Genomic DNA, 12,162 nt, shown 5'->3' on the forward strand with positions numbered 1-12,162 from the left:
GGCAATCAGGGCTTCTAGTGTAAATCTGTCATCTGGCCAGCAACTGGGACTTCAGGGGGGAAGGTGGAGCAGGAGCACTTGTGGGCTTTTTTTCTTTCAAAAGCACAAAAGTGGAAGTTGGACAAGCACTTCCAATGTGACATCTTTTGTAGAACGACCACTAAAGGGAGTTAAGCATCTCCTTGAATCTCTCAACCTGAGAGCCTTGAGGCTGTTGTGGAGGATGCACTGAAAAGATGCCAGGATGCCCTTTAGACTGGCCTTGGTGTGGCTTTGCAGGTGGCAGCTTTTCCAGTGGTACTTTAGAAATAAACAAATTAGGTAAATCTGCCTCTTAAACGAGCTTTGTGTCCATTTTCTCCCTTTCTCTGGTCTGTGTTCATGTCCAGGGAATGCATGGTGGTGGTGTGGTGGACTCCCAGCCCTGCAATGTGATGCAATGTGGGAGATGCCAGACTCTTGCTTGGACTTGAGGTGATTCTTATGCCCAAACTTGTATGCGCTACTTGAAGTGGCAGAATGTTAAACTGGGGCCAGCAGGGTATCTGCTCAATTTGGAAAGGGGTTTTAGAAAGAAAACAAAGGCCTCTCTTTTTCAGTCTTCTCCATCAGTGACTTGTACATTTGTCTCTTGTTTACAAGCCCAGATAATACAAATACCTGCATCTGATGCTTCTCACCCAAGTGGGCTTTTAAAGAGTGATTACTCATTTTAGGAGCTTGTCGTGATTTCAGCTTGGGTAGAGCTTTATGAGCAGATAAGGAAATATATCTGTAAGCTGCTGGTGGGAGAACATTTAAATGCTGTTAAATTTAAAGAGAGGGAAATGCAGTAAAATACTGGCTTACAAAAGTACTCTGCTGTTTATCATCTCTTCTTCTGACTTTTTCCTCCCTCCTGCATGTTCCCACCTTATGTAAAAGGATTACAGTTTCAAACCAATTCCTGCCTATGTGCATATATAGGGACAAACCATGATGTCTAACACTGTTGATTTTGCACATGACTATCCTGTTTGAGCCTAGTAATATATTTATATCTTTCAGAGAGTTTTCCAAAACCAAATAAGCCCAGGCTGGGAAAAAAACAGGCTTCCCCATCCCAAGTAAAAATAACCAAGTAAATAACCAGGAAGTCTCTTAATTCTTAATGGACTAACAGCTTTGGTGACTGATTTTGGTTATCAGATTACACTCTGAAAATAACTTCTGCACTATACTTGCAATTGACTGTGGAAGAAAAAGAATACACTGTGTGCTAATTTTAGCAAATAAGATTAGAGTTAATATTTAATCTCAGAGACCTTCTTCAGGCTGTGGAAAAAAAATAGCAGCAGTTAACTGTCACTAATCTTATCTCCTATTTTTCTAGCATATGTGTGGTTATATAAGTTGTAGTGGTAGGAACACACTGGCAGAGTGAGAAGTTAGTAGTTTGTTGGCTAAATGCTTGGGTGTGTTAGACAAACTTCAGGGCTGGGATGGATTTAAGAGGTCTACACATGCCTTTAGACTACAGTAGCAACACTGAAAGATCAGCAAAGTGGGTACCACAGTAGACCCGATATAAAACATATGTGAATAATGGATTGATTTGGGGGGTTGCAAGAAGTAGTCCCATTTTTTTCAATGTTTCTACCCAATTGTTTTGGATTAATATTCAGTTTGAGGTTTGATATTCAGCATGTGAGGTATGATTCAATTTTCCTTCCTTCCTTCCCCACAAAATGGCTTAATAATTGAATCGACATTTGGAAATTAGAGATGAAGGGTTTCTAACTGGTTTTAGGTGTCTGATGATGAATTCAACCTGAAAATCAAAATACTACAAATATACACCATAAACCTACAGGCAGCTTGCATGCTTTGCTACAAACCTATCAGTACTCCTGTTGATTTCAACAAGATACTCAAATGCATAAAGATAGTAACATCCACCTAAGCTGCTGTCAGGACTTGTACGTTCTCAGTGGGTCTGAAGGTGTCACCACCTAAATTACCCCCAATTCAGTAGGATTTAGCAACGTTCTGCAGATTTCATTGTATCCCCGGAGGGAAGGAAAGGGCTCTGCCCTCTCAGGCCACCACCACTGAGCTTTTTCTTTGCATATGCCCCAAGTATGCTTTATTTGGAAAGGAACAACTGCACGTACATTTGCTGTTGAACTTTGGTGCTGTTTTCTAGCAGATCATTGGCACTGTGCCCTCATTAACGTGGAAATTAGGCTTGGAAAAGCCTTTCTTCTTGTTGCAGTCAGCAATACCATCCAATAGCCAACGAGACAATTCTCTGTTCTTGATGTTAGTATGCACCAGATTACTGTAAACATTCTTTTGCTCCATTTTAGATATTGCCTTGCCAAGTTTTACATTCCTACATGTTTACAGTGATCTTTCCTTGCCCTTAACCACTTTTCCCCTCTTTAAATTGAAGTCAGACTTCATTGGCATTTTGCAGGGGTTGACCTTCCCCGCTCCAGATGCAGCTTTTCATACAGATGCCATTCGGAGCAGGGTTACCAGACATCCATGTTTCCCTTGGAAATAACCTTCCCCCACCCCCTTAACAAATACTGTCTGTGCAGAATTGGAGGATTTTGTCTATTTATGTGGGATTTTGAGACATCTGGAAGTCTGGGAAGCTAGCTAATGAGCATGCACTGATGAACTCCACAGCACACAGTGAGTCCAGCCTGTCCACAAAAATGGGTCCACAGACCTCTGTGTGTGCTCTGAGGCTGTGTCCTGTGTGTTCAGAACAACACAGAGGCCTCCATGGCATGCTTGGTCAGCCTCACAGAAGGACACAGATACGACAGGGAGCCAAAGGGAGTTCACCCACAGTGCCACGTCTCCCACGGTGGCTGTAAGTTTGTGTGTACAACTACATTTAAAATAGAATTTCTGCCCTAGAAGTCCCTTATGAAAATATGATGTTCCCAATGTGGAAGTGAGCTAACCCTCCTCCTAATTTTAGAAAAGTACGTGCCCCATACTAGAAAAATGCTTTGCTAAAAATGCTCTATTTGCATCTGTAACACTGCCTTCTTTACTAGCATTTCTCATTGCTCAATCTCTTCTCAGCATCTTATTCTCCCATCTGACAGTGATCAATACTGTTTTCCTTGAATTAGCCAGTTTTTCATTAATGACACAATACTAAGCAAAGAAGAAGGGAGGGCAGAGGGTATAACAATAGTACAGTTACTTCTCCAAAAGGAAGAAGCATTACCCGGAATGCATCAAGGAAATATAATGAGAGATGATGGAGGAAAATAAGGGAAATATTTCCTCACAAGAAGGTTTTAAGTAGAGTCTGGCAATGATCTCCCAAAGGAAGTAGTGGAAGTCTGGTCACTTAAATCAATTAGGACTGCTCTCCACAGGACTCTGTAAAGAGAAAATCAGTGTCGAACTGAAATAAAATAGATTTTGCGTGCTTATTTTCTGCAGGGCTGCTGTCAGTATTTTGCTGGTAAATTCAATATGGCTAATGCTGATTAACAACTCTCTTGATGGTGATTATATCACTGCCTTATTTCCAGCCCATTCCTCAATATCATAAACTCATGAGGGTATGGACATACAAAAAACATCCCCTAGCTCAGCTAGCTCAGTCTAAAAGACACAAGGCAGATAAAGGACTTGAGAAGTGGCTTTCTTTCACCTTAGCATTTGTCAGGCTTCTTGTCTCCAGAACGCTGAATGGACACAGACCTCCATGCTGCACAATGAGCAAGATATCCCTTGGGCAGGATGGCAGGGGCAGGAGCTGCACATGGACTTGGTTTCTTGGGTTGCTGTAGAGCAAGAAGATGTGCCAGATGGCTTAGGTAGGGCTACAGCGTCCATGTCCTCTCTGCACTAGGTGTACAGAAGGGTTTAAATGCATATGAGACCAGCTGGGCACAGAAGCAGGACAAAGGGATTTGTCCTCAGTCTTGGTGGGCTGCTTGGCGTGTTCCAAGTACCCAGAAGTCCTCTACTGCCCTGCCTTGAGAGATAATGGAAAGAAATCAAGCCTCTGAGAAGCTGGTATCTTTGCTTTGCTTTCCTCTCTGTGTGGGCACTGTTGTTTTATATATGTGTTTTCCTTTTTCTCTGCTTGGTTTTCTAGAAGCCAGTCAATTCCATTTAAAAAGTAGAAATGGGTAGAAATTGGAATAAGTCAAAGGGATTGAAAGGCAAGGAAGCAGTGACTTGGCATATGAGCTTGGACAAGGTGCTAAGTGGAGGTTTCTGTAAATTGACCTGCCTGCTTAAACATTAATTTATATGGAAAACAGGGTTTAAAAGCAAACAGCTCTTTGACATATGGCATCTTATTTACAGTAAGGAAAAGAAATAAGCTGGGATTGTTGCTGGTGTTTTACCCATCCAGCAAAGGTCTCTCTCACATGTAAATGGAGACTGTTACATCAGAGAAATTATCTATTTCCTTCTGCAAATGCAGATCAACTTGTTTTTCACTAGCTTTTTTCACTGGGATGCCTCAGTCAGATCAAATCATTTTAAAAGATTGTCCTTACCTTATCTCTTCCTCGAGAAATGTGTGTGTCATAGTAGTACATGCAGCTTCAAAGCCTTTTCTTTCCCACTCCAGCGGCTCGATTCCAGCCTTTCTGCCAGAATGCATTAGATGCAAGCAGTCCCAAAACTGGTGGGGCTGAGGCAGGGGACCTGACACCGGATCCAAATCAATATTTAGACAGCTTCAGGCGGCAGAGCTTGCACTGGCTTTCACACTTGGCAGCAAGCTTTGCACCCACTTGTTTCCAAAGTTATTGTTTGTGCAGTTTCAAGCATTGGCACTAGAGAGATTTCTCCCTGAGGGCAATGACAAGCGCCGGGTGTTTGAAAAGAAACTTTCCCCCTTTGGATCTGAAGATTGCGAGAGGGAAAGTTGTGTCACTGGCTAATGTCTTGTAAGGAAGTAAAGACACAGATTTTCATGGGGTTTTCATCATCCTTCACTTGAAGTATCTACTGGGCATTGTGGGGAGCCCACAGCACAGTCTCAGGCTCAGCTTCTGATGCATCCAGCGCAGAGCAGCTCTACCAGCTGTATTGCTGCTGTTTGTTATCATGGTGATTTATTTGGTGCAAAAACCTGAGTCAGCGCGGGAGACAGCCTTGCTGTGGAGTTGTATGAGTCAGCCCGAGGCTCTGCGGAGTGCCTGCGCTGGGGTGGCAGGCAGGCAGGCAGGTGAAACCCTGGCCCAGCACAGAATTTTAATTTGCTTTCCAGCCATTCCACCTAGTGGCCAAATGGCACCACTGCCAGGAGAGCTGGATTTGTGTTTCAGAGTCCCTCCAGACCTACGCTGCTGCTGTGGAGCTTACAAGATATGCAGGAATGTAAGCCCCCACACTGCAGATCTTACCAAACATCAGCCTGCAAGTAGCTCATTAAGTTCCCGAGCAATTTCGTTAATCATGCCTCATAGATAAAATGCAGATAGGCCTTTAGTGAGCTGATAATCTAACAAATAGGCAGAAAGTGTAACACTGATAAAGCAGAGATCAGTTTAATAGCCAGCTGTAAATCTTGGTAATTCTGTACCAGAGGCGTATTGTAAAACGGGAATGTGCAAGTGTGTAAGTACGTGCATGAAAATGCACTGCTTCTTAAAATAGCAGATAAAGCAGTAATATTATGTATGGAAAAGCTATTGGGAGAAATTTTAGAGGTGTTTTAAAATATTTTTGTCTCTACCTAAGTCTGCACCACTTGAAGTATCTTCATAATACAGCATCACAAGTACAGGTCTATGAATAACAAAGGCTTGTTTCTGGAAGTCAAGGTTTTCTATAAAAATCTGTGTACCACTGGTCCTGAGGCAGTGTAGGGAATTTATAGGCTTTTTGTTGAGATGAACCATATTATTTACTCAGATACATTCTAGTCACGAATCAGACTATCTCAAATTCACGGCCTGATGTCTCGCCAACCTCTTGAGCACCTTCTTGATTGGTGGCATTAATTCAATTGGAAGAACAGGGAAAAGCAACTCACCTTCAGGGTATCCTATATCCCATACCATATCCCATACCATCCTGAGTTTATCCTCCTGAGGAGCTGGGAAATGTGAGTTTCAATCCCCACAGCCTGGGAAAGGGACTTCATCTACCTTTCTAGGTCTCTCTTCTGATCTTTAGGCCATTTTGCAAAAAGGGAACCATCAGTGCTTCCTCTTCTTGTTTGTTTGAAAAGAGGAAACTGAGCTGAGAGCATGTACCAGAGACACCTAAATTCAAAAAGAGGTTGCAGGCCATGCATCCCAGCCTCGCATAGGCGTGCAGGTGCTCACTGCACTGCATCCCATCTAAATGCCTTTCCTCGGTGTACAAAGCACAGGGAAGTCAGATTTGTGAAATCTACTTGCAAGCTAGACAAGACAGTGAGTTGAGTGAATTGACACTGAAGTGACTTGCCAGGGTCATGTAGCAGGTGGTTGGTGCAATAGGAAATTGAGTTGTGGTCTTCCAAATCTCAACTTTGTGGCCAAACCACTGAATCGACCTGTGGAGAAGCCTTTATTGGTGATTGCAAGCCCCAGTTTTGAAGCAGTCTCTTGCTGCTTTATGAAGAATAGATTTTTTTCCAGTACCTTTGTTTCATGCCCGTCAACAGAAAAAATTTAACAGAAGTTAGTGCCAGTGTGTTTTTGGTCAAAAATAGGTAATATCTATAGTTTACCATGTGGCTTAGCAAGTTATTTGATTGTTCTATATAAAGATACCACTGTAAAAAATGGGAGAAATGGGAGGAGGTGGCAGAAAGCATGCGTTTTTTAATATGTGGTATATTAATGTAAAATATAGATGGTATGATGAGAAAAAAAAACATGAATAGTGGTGTATAACTCAGACCTGGAACAGTTGGTTGGAGATCACTGTCCTGCAAATAGTTTTTCCTCTTTCTACAAATAAAATGGTGGAAAATTAAGTAATGAGGTGGGACTCAGGGTAATTTGCGTCATTTGAACTACAAATAGGAATTTCTTTCCTGTTAGCTGTACCTCAGACTCACTAAAATCAGGAACAGTATGAGGACAATAATCTCCATGGGGTGGAGGAAAGAGCTGTGGAGTCAGTACTTACCTATTATGTATTCAGCAATGGCTTGCAAAAATTTGAGAAGAAAAAAGAAACCAGTTTGTCCTTGAAAGAGGCAGAAAGATGATTTCTGTTGGATTTCGCTGTGATATTAAATGTTTCCTTCACGAAACGCTTTTTGGATTTAAGTGATATCTTAATCTTGAAACCACTGTTCACTGGAACTTCCATCAGGGCAGAAGAATCAAAATGTATTTGGGCTTCCATGGTACTGCGCTGTAGCACAGTTAAAATAAGATCCATCCAAGAATTAGCAGTGTCTACACCAGACTAGTTTTTTCAGTCTTTTATTGGGGCAGAGGCTTAGTTGATAGGTCTTCGAGATATTTGGGAAAAATAGTGCTCAGTTCAGCCTGTACAATGATGTACAGCATAAAGGGAGCAGTGCTAGGTACTGAGTGTATCATCATTGCTGGTGTGATAGAAGAATAACTGGTGCTGAGCTGTATTTATTTCTGAATGCCAGATCTGTTAGGTTATCTTTACATGATGAATGAGTTGGGATGATAGCAAGATCTGATGGTAACTCTGGCAATTTCCCTCTCTTTTTTTGCAGGTCACTGTCAGGGGATTTGGTCCATTGTTACAGTTTGCCTATACTGCTAAGCTGTTGCTCAGCAGAGAAAACATCCAGGAGGTCATCCACTGCGCGGAATTCCTGCGCATGCACAACCTGGAGGACTCCTGCTTCAGCTTCCTTCAGACACAACTGCTGAACAATGAAGATGGCCTGTTCCTGTGCAAGAAAGATACCACCTGTCAGCGCATGCACGATGAGGAGAACTCGGATGGCGATGAGGAGGAGACGATGGAATCGGAGACATCAAAAATATCTTGCCCAAGAGAGAGGATGCACCAAGAGCCCTTCAATTTTGAAACCACTGTTGCTGGAGCAGACAAAGGGGAAGGGATGCTGCCTGACTCTGACATGCTGAGAGATAGCAAGGACAATTTAGATAAAGATGCAGTAACACGGTACCCCCGATACAAGAAATACCAGCTTGCTTGTACCAAGAATGTCTACAACACATCACACATCAGTACCTCAGGTTTTGCAAGCACATTCAGTGAAGAGAGCTCTGGAAATGGCCTCAAATCAGGACTTGCTATGGGCCAGATAAAAAGTGAGCCTCAGAATGAAGAGAACGATGAAGAAAGCATCACACTTTGCCTGTCTGGAGATGAACCTGACATCAGGGATAAAGAAGGGGATGTTGAAATGGACAGGAAACAGCCAAGCCCCACTTGTATCGACAGGCCAAAAAGTGGGTCTTCTCCTTCTTGCTTGCGATCTTTCTTCAACAGAACAAAAAGCATGGATTTGGTTGGCTTCCCCAGCACTTCCCAACAGCACTTTGGCAGGAGTCCAGCATGCCCTTTTGAAAAAGGGACAACTCAGGGTGACCACAAAACTGATTACGTCCCTTTCACAGGGAACTATGGACAGTCCCATGCCATGCAGAAGGATGCTTCCAACTTCACAGTGGGATCGCCACTCAGGGGGCCCGGCTTTGAAACTCTCTGTAAGCAAGAAGGGGAACTGGACAGGAGGAGTGTTATATTCTCTTCAAACGCTTGTGACCAAGTAAACACTTCAGTGCATTCATATTCTGGTGTGAGCAGCTTGGACAAAGACCTCACTGAGACTGTGCCAAAGGGTCTGTGGGCTGGCGGTAGCCAGTCTCTCCCCAGCTCTCAGACCTATTCGCACAGCGGACTGACAGCTGATCACTTGCCGGGAAGGATGCGGCCGAACACCAGCTGTCCTGTGCCAATTAAAGTTTGCCCTCGCTCTCCTCCTTTGGAAACCAGAACCAGGACCTCCAGTTCATGCTCTTCCTACTCGTATGCAGAGGACGGCAGTGGTGGCTCTCCCTGCAGTCTGCGTCTTTGCGAGCTCTCCTCTTCCCCTTGCTCCCAAGGCCCCCGATTCCTGGCGCCCGAGCACCAGGAGCCAGGCGTGGTGGGGGATGGATTGTACAACCCGGTCCGAGCCCAGATTAAATGTGAGCCATCCTATGGAACAAACTCCAGCGATGAGTCTGGGTCATTCTCAGAAGCAGACAGTGAATCATGTCCTGTGCAAGACAGAGGGCATGAGGTAGGGATTTAAGATAAGTAAATATATCACAGTTGTTGTGACACAATTAATCGCTCCTTGATTCTCTCAAATGACTTTGCATTTCCCCAGCACTTTCTTTGTTTATAGTGGCAAAGAGGAATTTCTGGTTATTCCCTCATCAGCTGAGTGCACATGATTGACTTCACAGAAAGGCCTGTTTGACCTCCATGGTGTTTGGCTCTTCTGAAAATTTGGGTATGGGACAACAGCAGACTGCTGAATGATGTGCACTGATGTTCTTAGGAGTCTGCTGGCAGTGTCCTGTCTTCCTCCCTAGCCTACTTGTGTGACACAAAGCATTGTTCTTTAACCTAATTTGCTGAGGTGATTCCAGCTCTGCCTGTTGTTGCTGCTGGTGTCTGAGCAACCTCAAGTTGTGCCTTCACTGACACTGAGAGTTGAGCAGCCCCTTTGAAGAGCCAGTGCTGCACATTGCCAACAGCCAGAGTAGAGGAGGGAGATAGAGTGGGAGAAGAAAGAGGTGTCACATACTTGAACAGTTGCATAGCTGGCCACCCTGCACTGTGGAAATGATATTCAAGTCATCTTCCTTCTGTGTGTGCGTCTGCATGTGTGTATGTGTGTGTGTCACACAAGCAGGTAGTGTGGTTTTGCCTCCATTCTGTGACAACTGAGATCATGGTCCCTGCCTGTGACGTTTTGTTTGGTGGTGAGTTCTAGCAGGCAGTACATAAATGGTTTCAAGGAGAAGTTATTGCTTAATTTCCAGGACTGTTAAGTAAATGACAGGGGAATGATCTGGGGCTGAAGACCAATGTGTCAATTCCCATGTAGTTCTCCCATGAGAGGGAGGAGAGAGAGGGGCCACTCTAAAACTAGAGATGGGCCAGCTGGAGATGCTGCAGTGATGACTGACTAAGCGTGATTGAATAAACTGTCTTTATGAAGTCACTAGTTTGAGAGCAGACCTAAATCGTAGAGATGTGTTGTGGACCCCAGAAACTGAAAAAGACTGGATGAGCTTCATTAGGAAGCTGCATGACCTAGAGTGCAGGTGGACGTAATCACATATCAAATTCCTCTAGTAATGCTGAAACACTCTGTATAGCTTGTGTACAGCAAGGACAAGTTTGGGGGTTTCATATGCTGACAGCACCCAGTTCAGAACCAGGTTGTGGAGTAGGGATGAAAAGAGTAAACTTTATTCTATCCCTCAGTCCATATCCCACTACATCCCAGGCTCTGGAAGATATCTTTCAGACAGACGTGGGTGGTTCCTTTAGTTGGCTGCTTAGCTCTAAGGAAGGGCTGAAGAGCCTGGGGAGCCTCTGCTGTCCTTATCCTTGGTCACACTATACCAACGATTCTGAGAGCACAGTTCTTTGTCCCCATGTCCTGAGCTGGGGACAATGCAGAAGGGAAAGAAGTCTCCTTGGGAGGCTTCCTGGGATACTGTGCACAGAACCTCATTCAGGAAGCCATACAGCAGCTCTGCCTGGCTATACCAGGATTAGTCAGTGAAGTTCTGCCTTGACAAGGAGCAGAAGGGAGCAGGGAGTGGGACTGAGGGGAGCATCAGGTGTCCACCCACGTGTGCTGATTGCTCAGCAGGGGCTAATACTCAGCATGAGGCAGCACAGAGTGCGGCAGGTTACCCTTTTTGGGATTGATGATTAATTAGCTGTCATAATTAGCTAATCCTGTGGAGATATGCTGCAGCAGAAGTGAAACCTGGAAGAGTGAAATGAGAAGGTTATAGGGGACTGGTGGTGGTTTCCAGAAAAAAAAAAAAAAAAAAAGGTATGCTAATATATGCAGAAGACCATGGATGAGAAGAGCAATATCCATGAGAGGAACAAACAGGAGGCTATTTTGGTGTGCCACTGGCAGGCAGACATACCTGGTTCTGGGGCACTGCTAGGAAAGGTTTGTCCCACTCCTGGTTTTGCAGCTGGTTTCCTCCTGGGAAGATTTTTTTGCACTGTGCTGAGCAAGTTTTCTCCCTGGGACTGCTGATACAGCTTTATTATTATTATTATTTCCCAGAGCATTTTTATTAGGGCTGCTAGGCATTAAAAATGTGGTGAGAAAATTAATGGCTCTGTTGCACTGCACTGTCCTGAACAAGCCAAGGGTAAGCAGATCACACCAGTGCTTTGGTACAGATTTTGTCTGAGAAGTGATTTTTTGAAGGTCGTTACCAATGCAAGAAAGGGTATTGCAGCCTCGTTGAACAACACTGTGTTTATACAGTGACTTCAGGTGTGTATCCTGCACGATCTGCTGCTGTGGGAACCTCAGTGAAGGATATCTTAAAGCAGGCAGGAGAAGGTATCTAATAGCAGCAGGAAGTTCTTGTATAAGTTGCTCTACCTACTTTTAGCAGTTTGGCTGCAATTAAAACAGCAAGAGAGACTCACAGCCATCTGCGATGGACAGCTTTCTGTCCTTCATCTCCCTGCAGGCTGCATGGGAATCTTTTGCCATTCCCAAAATTGTCAGTTTGCCCTTGCTGTCCAGATGACTTCACAGACAGGTCCCTTTCCCCCTGCCATATCAGAACTCACAGTGTTACTGGGCTTCTATTCAGAAAGCATGTGATAAAGTATCTAGGGGTGACACACAGGCACTTGCCCTTTTGGAGAGTGGCCATGCAAGCTCTTCTGCTGAGAGTGGGCTTTCATTTGGATGGGATGGCCTGATAGGAAAAAGCCTGATGGACTCTGACCCTCAGTTATCTCAGGGCTGCTCAGTTTCCCTGGAATTTGGACCTTGTTGGTCCTAATTTGGATCCCAGAGTGTTATCAATGCCAGAATTAATGTCACAAAATGTCATTTGCTGATGTATTGATTGTATGAGAAGTAGGTGAAAGCTTTCTTCTCTGTGGTTTTTTTGGGCATTCTGCTTTCCCACAGAGACAGATACCATTCAGGAGCACATGACCAAAGTTGATTGGTGC

The 12,162-nt window shown here is 44.1% G+C and overlaps 1 protein-coding gene across 6 annotated transcripts in view; it reads left to right on the forward strand.

Moving 5' to 3' along the window:
• The window catches only part of BACH2 (BTB domain and CNC homolog 2), a 188,446-nt gene that overhangs the window by 160,571 nt on the left and 15,713 nt on the right, over positions 1-12,162 (forward strand). For all 6 annotated transcript variants that reach the window (XM_050316405.1, XM_050316404.1, XM_050316408.1 and 3 more), the window contains one exon: positions 7,676-9,220. In XM_050316405.1, coding sequence (XP_050172362.1) covers positions 7,676-9,220 — 1,545 coding nt within the window. The remainder of the gene's footprint in view (positions 1-7,675; positions 9,221-12,162) is intronic.

Source organism: Myiozetetes cayanensis, unplaced genomic scaffold (genome assembly GCF_022539395.1).
Source record: "Myiozetetes cayanensis isolate MyiCay16 unplaced genomic scaffold, myiCay2020 scf2-11, whole genome shotgun sequence".
NCBI lineage: Eukaryota > Metazoa > Chordata > Aves > Passeriformes > Tyrannidae > Myiozetetes > Myiozetetes cayanensis.